Genomic DNA, 16667 nt, shown 5'->3' with positions numbered 1-16667 from the left:
GTGTAAATATTTTAGTTATACGGTTTTAAGCTACAATAAGATCTTTCTATCACCCTTGACCAAACAAAGATAAAGCAATTGTAAAGACAATTTGGATGAAAAATTAACAAAAGAAAGAGCGCCTCGGGAGAACCCAGCGGTTGGTGATCAGCCAGGGTACCTGAGGACCACATCCACGTGTGAATACTATCCAAACATTTCGTCAGGTACTTGTGTGTTGACACAAGTTACGGGAGACAGCCACTGAACGGAGCGCTCGATACATCGAGCGACGACTATTGAAGACGACTGAGGAATCCAAGGCGGGATACTTAAGACGTTCTCACGGCCGGTCTTCGCCATCAGACTGGCACAGATGTGACGCAAGACCAGGGCAGTGTTCAGATCAGAGAGAAAGAGAGAGAGGAATCCGTCCGTCTGTCTGTCTGTATGCCGGCCCCGTATGCCATCCTCGAGGCCGGGACGGTCTTGGTGGGCCTCGTGGCCAGTTTATTTCTGATCATAGTCTTTTCTGTGGATACCTGGGAGGAAGCCAATTACAGCTTCACCGCCGCCAACAACTCGTACCGAATGGTGACCGTGGCCTCCTCGGACAGTGATTTAAATGTCTACAGTATCCGGGGGGCTCTGGTGGACCCCTGGACCACTTACTATTTTTACCACCAGTATTGGGGACTGTGGAAGCTTTGTGACGTACTGACAGGTCTGTAACCTTAGACAATTTACTCTCAAATATTACCACTGTATCTTTTTTTTTTTTTTTTTGACGTTTGATATTCTGATTTTTGTTTGCTATCACCGGTTATGAAATATGACTCTACAATTTGTGATGTATCATACTCCGGAGCCTGGGGTTAGAGATGCACTTCACTACGACACTCGTTTTTGACTCGGGCTTCTACAGTGATGCAGTGTCATTTCCCGTTTTAATGGAAATTTTCGCTAAACATAAAACATCTTCTGTTTTATTTAAAGTAGAATTCGGTTTAAAAAAAATTAATTACTTCAGTCCTAATGAAAATTCAAAAGAGCTGAGATTTAATGAAAAAAAATTACGATTGTCAATTTTCAAAATTAAAATGAATTCTTTTATCATTTTCAAATAAAATTGCGATTCAAATCTTACTTAATAAGGGTTTCCACACTGTTAAGTCTCATTAACATATAGAGTAAAAATAATTTATTTGATAAATTTAAAATATAAAAAAAATATTCTGAAAGATTTTCCATTTGGTTTTCTATTCATGATGTAGGTTTCATGCGTCATCAAATGTTCCACAGGAAATTCCAAATGTTTTATACCCCCCGTCACCTGATATTTTCAAAATTAACAACATAACAATATGAAAAGCATCTTAGTGATGAATTTATAAATCACGCAATATAGCCTGTCTTCTATCGTGAGCAAAGTTCTGTTCAGTGCAGTGAAATGCAATCCCCGTCTTATTGCAAAGTCATTAATGAAACACTAGAGACATCACGCGGAAAGACCGGCGCATTATAAACCTTTGTCCATGTAAAAAGTCATTAGGAAAAAATATCATTTTTGAAACCACCTCTTTTACTAGATGCACAAAAGATTGAAACTAATGTCGAATAAGGTAAGGCATTAAATCAAAATGAGGGGTTTAGAAAATAATATGAATGTGGAGTTTGGTTACTAAAATGAATTAAGAGATGAGGTTTTCATTCTACAACGTGAGTGAAGGGAAAAATCTGAGCTGTTTGACGATTCTGGTACCAAGAGATGGAACGCATTTAATGGAATTAACACACATAACAAAATAAATCAAAACTGCTTTGTCCCCCGTCTTAATATCAATCTTTTTTTTTACTTGATACTGTAAGTCTCTCTCTCTCTCTCTCTCTCTCTCTCTCTCTCTCTCTCTCTCTCTCTCTCTCTCTCTCTCTCAGAAGATTGGCCCCAGGTTCACTGAGAATCTCAGAAGATTGGCCTCAGGTTCACTTAGAATCAATAAGCAGGTCTGAGATTATGGCAATATTGTAGTGTAAAATAAACCTCACATGATAAATTTATAAGAGTGGTAAAGTGCCTACAAATAAACCCCCATGATTAAATGGATGGTCAGTAAAAAGGTAAACTCTACACAACTGCTCTATGTTTGATGTACATGATGTGATTGCCCGTCTGTCTTTTTCTCTTTCTTTCTGTCTCTCTTATATAACTCTTTTACAAAATATTATGTTATAAATTTATTTATTTTTTAGTCCCAATGCCATATATATGAGAAATTGTAAAAGAGCTTCAATAAACTTATTGGGGAAATATGACTGGCCAGAGAAGTGTTAATTAACTGACGCATATCAAAATTTGAAATTGTTAACATATATGAAACTGTGACTAACTGTGTGAATTATTGCTATCAGTTATAGTTAAAACAAAAATATATTTTTTTAGCTTTTCAAAAGTAAATTCCCTTTTACACAGTTAGAGAGTTTATAATTGTCTGTGCATTTCTCTTTTCTATATACTATATTACTAGTACATGATTTGCTTAAGTTGAATAGAAATTATATTTTTTTCTGGTTATCACAATATTTTAATCACGATATTACGCACGCTTGAGAATAACGTGGTTTGCGTAATGAGTGGATTACCTAACATATTGTTATATTCTGAGGCAATCATTGTCGTTACGCAAAGAAACAACAAATATTGGCTTGGTTGAGGATAGTCTTCCGATGAATTTGACCACACAGACGTTAACAGTCCGTATAATTACAGATCTCAAGCTTGAAACTTTTCTGTTGTTTTCCACCTGTACAAACGTTTGCATAAGTCCTTGAATGGAACTACAGCCACTTTAATTCAATTTCCTTGTTCATTTCAAACAAAAACAAAGAGTCCTTGTAATAATCATCGGTCAAACTATTTACATTAGTGTAAGAATGGGGTAAATAAATACAAAAAAAATCAATGATTATAATACAATTACAGCAGATAAATCGATTAAAGATAAATAATTTACCACTAAACATCATTACAGCATCCAAATCGTTTGCAAAATATCAAATTATTCGGCCTAAAGATCAATAGAATCGTTGAACATTGATATTCGTATAGAGTACACTGATTAGACTGTAAAAAAAAGTTCAAGTCTATGATGTGAATTAAAAATAATCCTAATTGTATTCTCTTTGATTTTGTTTCGAATGAGAAAATAACTTAACAGGCTGAATCAGCATTAAAATAAAAAATAAAGTTCCGGATTCCGTGCTCGGGATCAGCTTCCTTGATATATCGCTATGGCTGATGATGCGACGGGACCAAAAGATTGTTTCAAACGAATGATATATTCTTTTTCGTGACGAAGTGGACAACTTTGATACGATTTCTTAGAGTATCTGTAGAGACGTCAATACAGAAGTATCTCAAAATTAGAATATGTTTGTCGTTCGCAAATATAGGAATTTCGTCAGAAAGGGCAACTTTTGGTCACTAGCCGATCTTCTGATTATATTTAGTTAAAGTTGTGACCTTTGGCTCCATGAGAATAACCTTGTGTTTTGAATAAAATTAATTATTGTTTGTTAAAATCTAATGAAAATAATAGAAATGTGCATTATTGTATCAAGCAAATAGTTTTAATAAAAGCCCGTTTAACAATTTAGATATTCTGAAAAGAGTACAACTTCTTCTGCGTATTTTGTTGCTTATTTTATTTGGTATTGTTTTTTTGTCTTTAACAGTTTATCCAAGATTAAAAATTATCAATTAGTAAAATGATTTACGATTCGCATGTAACTCTATAGTCAATGATAGTTGATGCTGGGGACAGACATGGCCTACGGCTATCAATAAAACAATGCTGTGACTTTGTGAACTGCGATAAATTTAGTCTAAATATCGAGGATTGGCGATCATTTCTACAACCTTCAATCTAAATCTCTATTTAATTTCGAGAAAACTTTTAATTTCATTGGATAAACAAAGATACTTGCAGTGTCCATGAAATTCTTCTCCTAAACATTTTAGTTTTGTTTAGACGACAAACATTTTGAAATAAAAATCAATTTTGAATTCCATTAAATATTCTATTTATAGATGAATAATTTTTTATTAGTTATCGCGAAAAACACGAAACCTTTGCTGCCATTTTCCCCTAATCTATCTATTTACTTAAGTGGAATGCAATTAGCCGTCCATATACTACTAAGTGGATTGGACTATGATGAGCCTTTGCGAGATATAAGGGGGGGGGGTTACCGGTGTGTCTGGTGGACTGGTATTTCGCTACCTCTACTGTTCACAGCTGGTGGACTGTTATCACAACACATCGCTGGTCAATTACATTGTCCCTATCTGAAAATTGTTGTTTTGATTCAACAGATTTGTTGATATGATATGAAAATCTGTCTATCTTTAACTATTTTCCCCCAATTATTAATGAATTTATGAGAAAAGAACATTATCAAAGGTCGGTATTGGTCAATAGATTACGTAACGCTATCCTCTTTTGTGATGTATTTTTTATCCAAGAGAAATCTTAAGAAATATATGATATGATATCATTTATCTTTATCTTTTTCTCGGTTCATTATTTTTCACTAACGTTCTGAGCTCCGCGCAACATTTAGTCGACAACGTGTATAATCTGTTTGATTAGTTATCTTTGAAAAGATAATGTGCATGTAAAGAATGTAAGATAAAATCTATTTTTATTGATTCAGATGATACATACATCTATTATTTTAGTAAATTATTTTGATTTTTTTCTGTTTGCTTTCAAAAGCAAATGTAAACAATTTGTGTTAAAAGATCCCTTTACCTGTTGATATTAATTATTTTGCTACAGCTGTAGTACCATGTAGTAAGCGTGAAGTTGATGGCCTCTGCTGATTTGTCCTCGGCTTGTTCAAATCAAAGTCATTTGTTAAAGCGCTTCTGGCAAGTTTTGAGATCTGAAGGATCGAAACAGTCAAACATAAAAGCCTGAACAGTGCCGTGTATTGATTCCGTACTGTGGAAATGATTTTTGTCATCTCAGTGGAATTAAGTACATTCTGTAATTTGTGATTTATATAATTCGAGTGCAAAGAAATAGAACCATTTTAACAAGAGCTTTGACTTTGGGTAGTTGGTGTCAAACTGCAATGTGACGTAGGCCTGTCTATTTCATTGTAGGCGACTCAGCCATTGCTCTTTGAAATCAACACGACTTGTCTGGCTTTTGTTCTAAGACTACTCAATCGGTGTATATTTCACCCGAAGCCAGAGTCATTGCGTGGACCCTGAGATATATAAGCGAGGTGAAACCGGATGCTTTGGGGAAAATTCAGCCTGCGCATGAGCTAGCCTGGTTCTTGTGCGTAATGGGTAGTTTAGGGAACCAGGCTAGCACACGTTTATCTAAATCGGGATCGGGATTCCGTGCCATATGTGTGCATAAGTTCAAAGGCGCTTTAATTGTAATGTTGTCAGTAAACAGTACAGAAACAAAGTATTCCTTTTAAAGAAATGATTGGCATGTGATATGAACTATCAGTATTATGAAATAAGTTAATGTTATGCCGAAACTACAACATGCATCAAATAGCATAAGCAATGTTTTGTTGTTTTCCGAATATACATGTAACTTAACTTTACTTTTATAGGCCTAGAAGGCGAGGCTAGAGTACTTCTCGATTAAATTTTTTAAGCATTTAAGTATGACTGAATAATTATGTCACTGTGTAAAAGTTTAAATCTCAAGAAAAATGCGTTAAAATATGAAATTTTTAATTTACACAAAGCTGTCACTGCATAGTTAACAAAGTAGTGCGAATCGTAATGTGTGCGCAAATAGTAGAATTCACCGAATGCCTGATACTATACAGGCAAACTTCATTCATAGATAGATCATAATTATTTTAGAAGTATGAACCCTTTAAATTCTGAGATAAAAAGTCAGGGCTATACGTACATGTATATACGTAATACAATGTACAAATTTAGTGGTTAAAAGCAGAGGGCTAGAGTCGGTGGAATCTATGAATCAGATAATCTGAAGGCTTTCACGTTTTCGTTGGAAACACATGCAGATGGTCCACGTATTGTAGTCCTTTTTTAAAGGACACTTGTATTAACGCAAGATAATTACGTCTTACTGAAAGTCCAAGGCCTTGTTTAAATGGTTCTAAATATCAAATCTTATCATTGATATCATATAATATTATACATTTGTAATTATGGTGGGTTTTCTTTTCTTACTTATTTTAAAACAAACGATGATGGTTTTCTTTTCTTACTTATTTTGAAACTAACGTTGGTGTAAAAATGAAATTTCATTACTTCTCACCTTTCGGATATTATATATTTTTCAAATCTTGTTTTTACGAGACCACGAAAGGACACTACGATCAAGTAAACGCGTTTTGATAATATTCAAAATTTTGTGAATCAAATTGTTTCTGAAATCTGAAGTGGTTGGTCGGGGGCTTTCTGATTAGAGAAAAAAGTATAATTTTGTTACAAAATTTATTCTTGTGGGAGTTGTCTCTCTTTTTAGTGAGGACATGTGCCTTAAAGCGGGAAATGGTTCAGAAGAAAAATCTATAATGTGGAGAATTTGGAATGTTTAAACTTCTTCGTGCGTCGTAGCCACTCGATATCAATCCAGTTTGAGTAAATGAGTTACACAGACAGGTTGTCTTTTCAGGGTTTAGTGAATGAGCATGATAATCAAATAAGAAAGTGGTGTTACAGGAAACAAACACACACACACATACACAAAATATATAAATAAACAAAACACAAATCAACAAGTTCCATGCTTATTACATACATTAAACAAGAACGTGCTAACGCAAGAGTGTTTAAAAACCATCATATATTTATTGTCTGAAGAAAGTTTACAACAAATACAATTATTAGAGTAAACAGAGAAGAAAGCTACTGAATTCTCTGATTAACGATTCCTGCATTTATGCCAATTATTTTGCTGGCATAAGTACACAATTATTTTCTCTCTGAATATTTTAACAATTTTTCATATAAGCCAAGAGATTAAATGACGATGTGCTGTGTGCAAAAGTAGTTGTAGAAGTTTAGTGAATTAGCTTGTTTCAATGTTTAAATTCCACATTTTTGACTTTAGGCCCCTTCCTGCCACCAAATCTTTAAACCCCCTTATTGAATAAGGTGTTGCAAACCACGTTCTAATCAAATGCATTTTTGTTAGTTAAACTAGATAATATTCCGCGCAAGCGCAGAAATTAACACTTTTTACATTGATATTATACAATGTACTTCATGTACATGCCCTAGGCCTTTAATCCTTCTGTTGCAGTTGACTTGAAAAAAATTACAAACATTTTTATTTTATTTCAAATTAGGGAGTGGGTGTAAAGTGCGTCGTATCTCTTTTCTAAACTTTGTTCTTTAGTTAAAATCTCACTATAACTTTTATCACTGTCTCAAATACAAATTTCAGATAAAAAGACTGAATGCCATGACGTTAATTAGTCAATCCGCGTTCTTGGTTACCCAGTTCTGGAAAGTTCTTTCCATCTAAACTAAAATCGCGTATTAATGAAACGAATTGGCTCATTTTGTTTACTCTACATCTGTCATATCTTATTTTCTATGTATATCCTAAATAAGTTACCAGTAGATATTCTCATCCAATACAAGCATATATTTTGATGCAAATCCCCCCGACTTGGATCCACCAAAGCGTGTCCATCACCTTACTCTCATATTTGCTATTTTAGGCTGGTTTGTCGAAAATGAAAGTAGGTTTTTAATTTATTTCTCAATAATTACTTATCAGATAAAATTCAATTATAGCTTACGGACATCATCTCACACGTATTGAAATACTTAAGGTGTAAGCAGTTACTCTGGTGCAGGCATTCTGTAGTTTATCGGCAAAAAGTCTTAATTTATAAGTATAGAAGTTAGAAAAAATGTATCTGTTATCTTTCTGTTGAGGCCTTATATCAGTTGTGCCAATTAAAACACTAAATAACAGTACATGTACTAGTATTTACTTTGATTTGTTACCGATATTAGGCGAAACCAGGGTTTAGATGAATATGAATGACTTCAGCGATGCTAGACTGAACTGTGAGGAAACTATCAACATTTGTTATGAATTTTTTGTTGCAAATCCCCTTTTATTGTTTATAATGATGTTCTGTTGCATGTATGCACTTTAGTCAGTACTCTCCTAATCCCACTGAAGATTTTGAATGCCCTTGAGAATAAGGAAGGAAAACTGATCGATGGCCACAGCACTTCTCCAAGATAATGTGCCATAATAGGACATCGGATCCCCCTCTCTCGTCTTTGTTGGTCTGCCCCGTGTTTTTCAAATTGAAATGCGATTGCAGGAACCAATCGGGAGGATGGAGTTTACAATGTAATTAAAGTTTAAGTAGGATTTATGTGTGGATTATGTCTGGACTTACTGAAGTAATACCAGTTTTAATCAATGTTAAACATGCTAGCCATGTTTTCCAGAAAAATTGAAAAATCGTCAGCAATATCTTGGAGAAACTTGAGTTTTCCATTCTTCTAAAAATTCTTGTTGGTCCTTAACTCAAAACTATAAAGCCTTATAGATGTATTGAACTTGAGTGTGTTTTGAATTAGTTGTGCGATATGTGTCTTTGAATATGATCACATTTTTTGTCATTCCTTTGAGGTATATTTAAATTTGCTTTGCGGGAATTCCTAATTGCCGTCAATGTTTTGTTTCGTATAGTGATTGTTTTGCAATCAAGTCGGTTACTCCGTGATCTCGTTCAGAGTATGGCGTGTTTAAAATTTTGATAGGAAGAGAATCGATCGATTATAACGATATTCTCCCTGTTGCTGTTCTTGTGTTATCCCGCTAATCGACTGCCATTTACCCTATAAATGAAACGCTCAATACACATACTTAACTACCATGGTGATTCTCGCATTGCGCATGCGCTGGTGAGGAGGAAATTGGACCATCTTTTAAACTTTATACCTGTTGTTGTTGTTTTTGTTTAAAATATGAATTAAAGATGTAATTGGAAGAGGAAATTGCCACTCAAAGTTATCCGTCCACTACAAATTGATACAGAACTCATTATGGCTGAAGATTAGCATTCCATTGTAAGTGTCTAGTGATGCCTTCGCCGCTGGTAATTCTAGCGTCATTGTCCGTGGTAGTCGGGATTCTCGGCAGCGTGTTTATCTTATTGGCCATTTCTGTGGATTCTTGGGAAGAGATAGACTTTTCTGTCGTTGAAGCCAACTCATCCACGCTTCAAGTTACGCCTGCCGCGTCACGTTCTGACGTCACAGTTTATAAGGAACTGGGTTCTGGGACATATTACTTTCTGTACTACCAGTATGGGGGGCCATGGAAGTTATGTGATCTACTGACAGGTAAATATTGCGATCGTCATTTCTTTTGTTTAACTGTTTTCATTTCTTGGTCTTTTCTTTTCATATAATGAGCAAATCAATACTTAGCGTCTGAAACATGAAAGACAAATTGTCCAAGACACACTTATTTTCCAGTTAATATTCATGATTAACTTTCCACATTCTTTCTTATCACTGTGTTGCTATAATGATTGAGTGCAGAAAAAATTAAATATACATATATAGTTTAGTTACAGTTTAGTAAACTTCGGTTAATTGGTTGTAAAGACTGTGTGCTTCACTAGTGGTAAGCGTGCAAAATGGAATTAGTATGGTGTATCAATGGTGAACATTATTTTCTTTCTGCAGATGCCGCCCGGGCTGAGATGGGCACCTTAGGGGGCGAATACAGAGACAGGTGTTACAACTTTGTGTCGGAGTATGACGAGGAGTCCTCCACCCTACAGAGTGACGGGAGATCTATTGCCAGTAAGCTACCCATACTGTCTTAACAATCAGTTACATCTATAATATAATCATACAAAGTGACGGCAGATCTATCGCCAGTAAGCTACACATACTGTCTTAGCAATCAGTTACGTGTATAATATAATCATACAAACTGACGGCAGATATATCGCCAGTAAGATTAACAATCGGTTACGTGTATAATAGAACCATACAGAGTTACAGGAGATCTATCGCCAGTAAGATTAACCATCAGTTGCATGTTTAATAGAACCATACAGAGTTACGGGAGATTTATTGCCAGTAAGTTACACATACTGTCGTAACAATCAGTTAAATGCAAATGCATTACCTTTCATATATGAAGGTTTACCTACTATTATTTTTTTCATATTTATGCATGTATTTTATGACTTATTCCGGGTACATTTATGAATAGGGGTTAATAAACACAAGAAATCGTGCTTAAGAGTAAAGTCTTGCAGTATTGTTGCTGCGTGCTTTATTGCAATATTCGCGTTATAGCTGTTATGTAAGGAGTTGTCGACTTCTTATTACTCCCGAGAGACTTTTAAGATTCTGCTTCCAGAGCAATGCAACCTATAAGCAATTGTAAGGGGTATTTTACGATCAAGTTTCAGATTTCATGGAATATTGATGAAGTTTCGGCACAAAATAAGTCGATAATTTTGAGAATATTTTACCCTTGGGGTAGTGAGGGCACCAACCGTTCTTTCTATCAAAGTTTACTGATTTCATCGTTTGCCTCAGTTCCTTATAAAAATTATCTTTAACCGTAATTATGCTTTTACAGGACTACAGAATTCTGGCGCTTCCTGTTTTATCGTCTGCATCATTGACCTCGTGGCGGCGCTAGGTGTCGGGGTCATTTCGCTTATCAACAAACACGTCACGGCATGCATGGTTACCGGAGTTTTGTACTGTATGGCTAGTCAGTATCCCATGAAGATGAAAACCTCTCTCTCTCTCTCTCTCTCTCTCTCTCTCTCTCATTGACATCAAATTCCGGTACTAACACGTTTTGTAATAGAGTTATTATTTGTACTTTGTTATTCTAGGTTTGTTCACTGTTTTCGGACTCGCAATTTTCCACGTGAAGCATCATTACGAGCTTTACTACTGCCAGTCTCTGTACCCTATACCAAAGTCTGCCTGTGACACCCGAACAGTCACCATTTTGTGGGCGGTGCCTGTTGCGTGGGTGGGCGTCATCATCTGTTCAGTAGCCAGTATTCTTTGGTTATTTCTGACACGTGCTCTCAGAGTCATCAAAGCAAAAACTATGATATGATCATTTGCAGTTTATTTTTATTCCATGTCATGTATAGTATTTTGGTAATAATATTCTATATGATAATGATGTTGATGCAATAAATTGAACTAAATCCATTAATAAAACATTGACTTATTAAATACAGCAATGTGCTCAAAACTCAAAGTCAGTGTTACATGGTGGAATTAATTCCATCAAACACGGTGATTGATGAGTTAATTTAAAAAGTAAACATTTAATAATATTTAATATGATTTCGTCATTTATCTTGCTTTTGATCATTCATGTGGCTGTTCAAATCTTGAGCAACCTTATTAGAAAGCAATGTCAGTTGACATTTATGGCTGCAGTACGCAGTCGCTCATAGAAATCAAACGGTTTGTTTGTCCATGAATTTGATATAACTTCTACATGAAAAATCGATAAATCCCGATATTTAAAAATTTTAGTATTTTTCATTTCTAAATGATTCTTCGTTGAGCGAAGACTTTTTGGTATTGATTGAAGAGTGTAGACACACAGTGTTGTTTGTTCCTGATGACAGGACCTATGTCGTTTTTAGTCTAAACATCAGGGCATTCTAATGCGTATGTCTCTAAGTGCCTATATCACTTGTCTTTTCCAGGTACTGTTAATTTCTAATTCATGTTATTTCGAAATTATCACTTGCACAAGCTGGTGATATAAATCAATACATCAAACCACAATGTCACGTGACTCGCTCTTTTTCTGTGATTATTGTTGTATCTTTAACTCCGAATTTCCTCACGGAGTTGCGCCTTCTTCTTTTTTTTCTTTTCTTTTTTCTTTGCTTAAACAAATGGATTTTACATTCCTTTTATGGTGTCAACGACATCATATAATTTAAAAACTGGAACGTTGTTAGCTGCTTATGGTCATAAAATTTTAATGAACTTGTTTAACGTAAGTGTACGTATCTCGGAACAAAGATAGAGTCAGAACACCAGTTTTAAGTTAAAACAAAACACCATGCATTATCTTTCACTTGTAATATTAGAAAATATCCTTGTAATAAAAAGCTGAGAGCCATGTTACAACGCACTTTGAAAAATTAAGCACTTCGAAAAAAATTTCAAAGTGCCTAAATTTTGGAACAAAGTCACGCACTTTGAAAAATAAATTGTCAAAGTGCGTTTGAATCGTCGATGTTAACGCACTTTGAAAAAAAAAATCAGGTTTTGGTCGAAATAATTGATACATTTATATGCAGAGATAATTGGATTAACCTTGTCTAGCTCAATGGGATATATTTATAAAACAACCCAATGCATTCTCAGCCATCTTGATAAACAGTTTCTCGATTAGATATCTTTTCTGTTCTCATAAGCTTATGTAGTTGGACAATTTACACAAAAAGAACAACTCGGGAGATTTTAATTATCCAATTATAACATAAATTGTATCGCTTAGCAACTGCCTTTTACTATTTTTGTGTATGCAGCAAATTTACTTTTTATCTGTTACATTGGGCTATACCAGAATAGAGAGTAATTTATGTATATTGATAATGGAGATCAATTTAAAACATATTTCAACCGACTTCAATGTGCTTATAAACAAACATGTTGTGAAAAAGGATACATTAGTTATGTTTATCAAAGAACAATTTGATCTTTCTAGATTTACTTCGGAAATCCCTTGTGACGTCTTTACAGATAAAATCATTCAGATATGAAAATTCTGTAAAGTTGTAGCGACCAAATATCCATGTTTAAAAGACTTACATTTACGATGTTGTGAATCCTACATCTTCTTTTACGAAGATTTGTTTTTGGGCAAACCACTTTTCAGGGTTAAAACACAACTTTTGTCATACGAAAATATCCTATTCAACTACTGTTTGGATGAAAGTGATGGATATTTTTAATAAAATAACCTTCAAGCAAACTCGTTTTGTTTGTATCGTTACGTGGAGCAGTAATTTCCCTTTAACTCATCTCTCATTAACCAATTAATTGGATATATTGCTCGTCTTATCAAGCTTCATTAATGACAAACCTTTTATCATCAGAAGATGAAATTAAAACTTTATTGAGATGAAAGGCGGATTGGTTTTAGCTTATTAGTTTTGGAGATCCGTGCACGTACAATATGTAGTCGGCCTTCTCAATTTAATGAATTTTAACGTTTTTAATGAATTTCCAAAACTCAGGGAAATATGAAATGATCAAAACAACGAATGTTTGATGTTTAATCATTTAAAAGAGAGGAAATTAATTAACTTTCGTTACGTAATTTCTGCACAATCCTTCATATAAGTCAAACTTCTAGTATATAAATCTACTGAGGTCATCTAAGGTTTCTCGACACACCAACATTTTATTTGATGGACCGGTAAAGACTCTTTTTTTCAATATGATTTTACAAAACAGGGACCAATATCGACTTTTAATGATTTTACATGAATTCCTTTGTTTTAACTGCAAGCAGAGTATTTTAGAGCTTAAAACTTGGTCTCAATTGATTGTTTAAAAAATATCTACAATTCTTGATTTTCATTTGCATAAATATTTTTGTTTAAAAAAATATCATAGAGTTAATTAGGCCGTCTTTGATATGTTTTTTGAAATAGATAATTGTATTGTGCATAAATTGATCAATCATTTGTCAAAAATGATTCTTTGTCGACCCATTAAATAATTCACTGGACTGTCGAGCCACCTTAAATGCCATTCAGACACGTCTGTTCAGAATTACAAATAAAGATTTGACTTAAGTTTTGAGTTTTGCATTTCAGACACTGCGAGGGCCACACTAACGGCTGCAGGGCTGGACCGGAAGGAGTGTTTTAACTTCCTGTCTGATTATGACGAGGAATCGATGGTGGTGTCTACCAACACCAAGTCTTTCATGGGTATGCGTTAAGTATGGCGGAAATGCGATATCATAGTATTTACATTAAAGTCAGATACTTTGCACCAAACTACTATTATACGTCCATGGCATAGTTAAAAAACTTTTAAACATTGCATCAAGAATTTGAAAAGAAAACAATTGCTATACACTCAATTTTTTAAATTTTCAAATTAATCAAACTTTTATTCAGGTCTGCACAATTCAACAGTGGTGTGTTTTATGGTGACAATCATAGACTTGATTGTGGCTAACTTTCTGGCGATACTTGGGACCTACAGGAAGATGGTCCCCGTCTGTATGGTGGCGGGCGCTCTCTACTGCATAGCATGTATGTCAGACCTAACTAGATATTTAAAAGTACTGCATAGCAAGAACTAGTATGTCAGGCCTAACTAGATATTTAAAAGTACTGCATAGCAAGTATGTAAGGACTAACTAGATAGTTCAAAATACTGCATAGCAAGTATGTAAGGACTAACTAGATATTTCAAAGTACTGCATAGCAAGTATGTAAGGACTAACTAGATATTTCAAAGTACTGCATAGCAAGTATGTAAGGACTAACTAGATATTTCAAAGTATTGCATAGCAAGTATGTAAGGACTAACTAGATATTTCAAAGTATTGCATAGCAAGTATGTAAGGACTAACTAGATATTTCAAAGTATTGCATAGTAAGTATGTAAGGACTAACTAGATATTTCAAAGTACTGCATAGCAAGTATGTAAGGACTAACTAGATATTTAAAAGTGTTGCATAGCAAGTATGTCAGGCATAACTAGATATATCAAAGTACTGCATAGCAAGAACTAGTATGTCAGGCCTAACAAGATATTTAAAAGTACTGCATAGCAAGTATGTAAGGACAAACTAGATATTTCGAGTACTGCAAAGCAAGACCATGTATGCCAGGACTTATTAGATATTTCAAGTCCTAGAAAGCAAGTAGGTTGGGCTTATTTGATACTTCAAAGTAATGCATAGCAAGTATACCGATGCTAAATAAATTTTTCAAAAGTAAATGCAGAAAATATTTTAAAATATACGGTAACTTCATTTTTATTAAATTTACATATTGATATTTTTTTCAATTCTTTTACGCAGGTGTGTTCGTCTTCTTTGGTTTAGTGATCTTTCACCTGAAGCACCACTACGAGCATTACTACTGCCACGCGCTGTATGATATCCCTGACAGCGTCTGTCCGGTTCGAGATGTGAGCGTGGGTTGGCCCGCACCTTTGGCATGGTTTTCTCTGATTCTCTTAGTAGCAGACAGCATATTTTGGGTCTTCTTAACGCAAGCATTAAGAATCATCAAAACTAAGACTATGAGCGACAAGTATTAAGTGGGTTTTTTGTAATCGGTTTGGACTTTTTGGTGCAGTTAGAAATGTGCCTTACCCGAAAGGACAGACGTGCAAAACACTTGATGTATTCATAGGGATATATATCACATTGAATGTATCCATAGGGATATATCACATTGAGGTATTCATAGGGATATATCACATTGAATCGATTAAAACTATTCTCAAGGAAGAACAAAATTCAATACTGCCTAGATAAGCAGTTATTCTATTTTTTTCTTCTATTAAGAATGGTTTAAGTTTGTTATTTCACGTGACTCAGCGCCTGTGAGAAGAAAGACAGAAAGCTCGGATAAAAAAAACATTGTCCTGAGTGGTAAACTTGTCCCAAAAATGAAGCATTTCCGTCCCATAACAACCCGTCCTTCTTGCAACTTTTTGAAGATTTCTCCGATGGCGTTGATAAAGCAAGATTTCAGGATTAGTGAAATATTGTAATAATTATATTTTGTGAAACGCCAAAGCAGTTCTCGTTTGTTTGTCTGTTTGTTAATTTTATCGACGTTATATTCATCGATCGATAGTGTTTAGATTAAAGGTGGTCGTAATGATAAGGTACCACTGTATTGTATATGCACTACGTGTATTAAATGATGGTAGATGGTCATAATTATTTCTGTTCATGTTAATTCTTTTTAAGCATAAAACTTTATTGTTGAATTTTTGTGTATTAGTATATGCTAGTGTATCATTGATATATTTAAATTTGACACCAGCAATAATTATTCCTCCAAATTCAGGTAAAATATAAACTAACGAGAAATGTTTTAGACACGGTGACAGCAAATAGTACTGTTATATAAAGTTATACTCTATAACATGTTTTTCTTTGTTAATAATTGTTAGTTACACTGTTTGTAATGTTAATCAGTTAATAATCTTTTGTAATCAGAATGTTATGTACAGTATCTATATTGCTTTGAATAAAATTATCAGTTTATTTGTGTTCAGTGTATGAATATATTGTGTAGCTCTTTCGTACCCGGGCTCTACTTTCTTCATTCTCTGGCAGACATCCAGGTTACCACTCTTTTGAAGAAATGGAAATGGCTATGATTCAAGTCAGTAGCACTACAGATCTATTGATTATCGTTCTTTAACAGTATCACTCCTTTTTTCAAAGATGGATGGATATATAGAATTTCCAATTGTCTGTCCACATTATTTTAATTAACCTGAGTTATCTCATATTCTAAGAGAGTGTACTAGTATTTCAACACCTTAAGCATTCCAATATTATGTAATATTGAAAGACTGAAACACTAATAACTTTAGAAAATGTTTTGTCTTCAAAGCGCCGTAAAAGGTACACAAATA

At 34.3% G+C, this 16667-nt stretch overlaps 2 protein-coding genes across 2 annotated transcripts; both read left to right on the top strand.

Annotated features, from left to right (window-relative positions):
* The first annotated feature begins 209 nt into the window (after positions 1 to 209).
* On the top strand, positions 210 to 16295 carry LOC128167418 (uncharacterized). Its single transcript, XM_052833130.1, has 4 exons — positions 210 to 703; positions 13864 to 13980; positions 14173 to 14310; positions 15088 to 16295. Exons 1-4 carry the CDS (start codon positions 430 to 432, stop codon positions 15327 to 15329), a joined length of 771 nt encoding a protein of 256 aa, XP_052689090.1. The 5' UTR covers positions 210 to 429; the 3' UTR covers positions 15330 to 16295.
* Positions 8841 to 11230, top strand: LOC128167419 (uncharacterized). Its single transcript, XM_052833132.1, has 4 exons — positions 8841 to 9364; positions 9713 to 9832; positions 10626 to 10763; positions 10891 to 11230. The coding sequence occupies exons 1-4, from the start codon at positions 9103 to 9105 to the stop codon at positions 11121 to 11123; spliced, it is 753 nt and encodes a 250-aa protein (XP_052689092.1). The 5' UTR covers positions 8841 to 9102; the 3' UTR covers positions 11124 to 11230.
* Positions 16296 to 16667: the final 372 nt, after the last annotated feature.

This window comes from Crassostrea angulata, chromosome 10 (assembly GCF_025612915.1).
Source record: "Crassostrea angulata isolate pt1a10 chromosome 10, ASM2561291v2, whole genome shotgun sequence".
NCBI classification, from domain to species: domain Eukaryota; kingdom Metazoa; phylum Mollusca; class Bivalvia; order Ostreida; family Ostreidae; genus Magallana; species Magallana angulata.
This window is presented reverse-complemented; position numbering and strand designations above follow the sequence as displayed.

Coding starts and splice junctions, on each gene's coding strand:
- LOC128167418 (XM_052833130.1), top strand. CDS start 430: ATGCCGGCCCCGTATGCCATCCTCGAGGCCGGGACGGTCTTGGTGGGC. Junction 704..13,863: donor GCTTTGTGACGTACTGACAG/GTCTGTAACCTT, acceptor TTTGCATTTCAG/ACACTGCGAGGGCCACACTA. Junction 13,981..14,172: donor CAACACCAAGTCTTTCATGG/GTATGCGTTAAG, acceptor ACTTTTATTCAG/GTCTGCACAATTCAACAGTG.
- LOC128167419 (XM_052833132.1), top strand. CDS start 9,103: ATGCCTTCGCCGCTGGTAATTCTAGCGTCATTGTCCGTGGTAGTCGGG. Junction 9,365..9,712: donor GTTATGTGATCTACTGACAG/GTAAATATTGCG, acceptor TTCTTTCTGCAG/ATGCCGCCCGGGCTGAGATG. Junction 10,764..10,890: donor AGTTTTGTACTGTATGGCTA/GTCAGTATCCCA, acceptor TTGTTATTCTAG/GTTTGTTCACTGTTTTCGGA.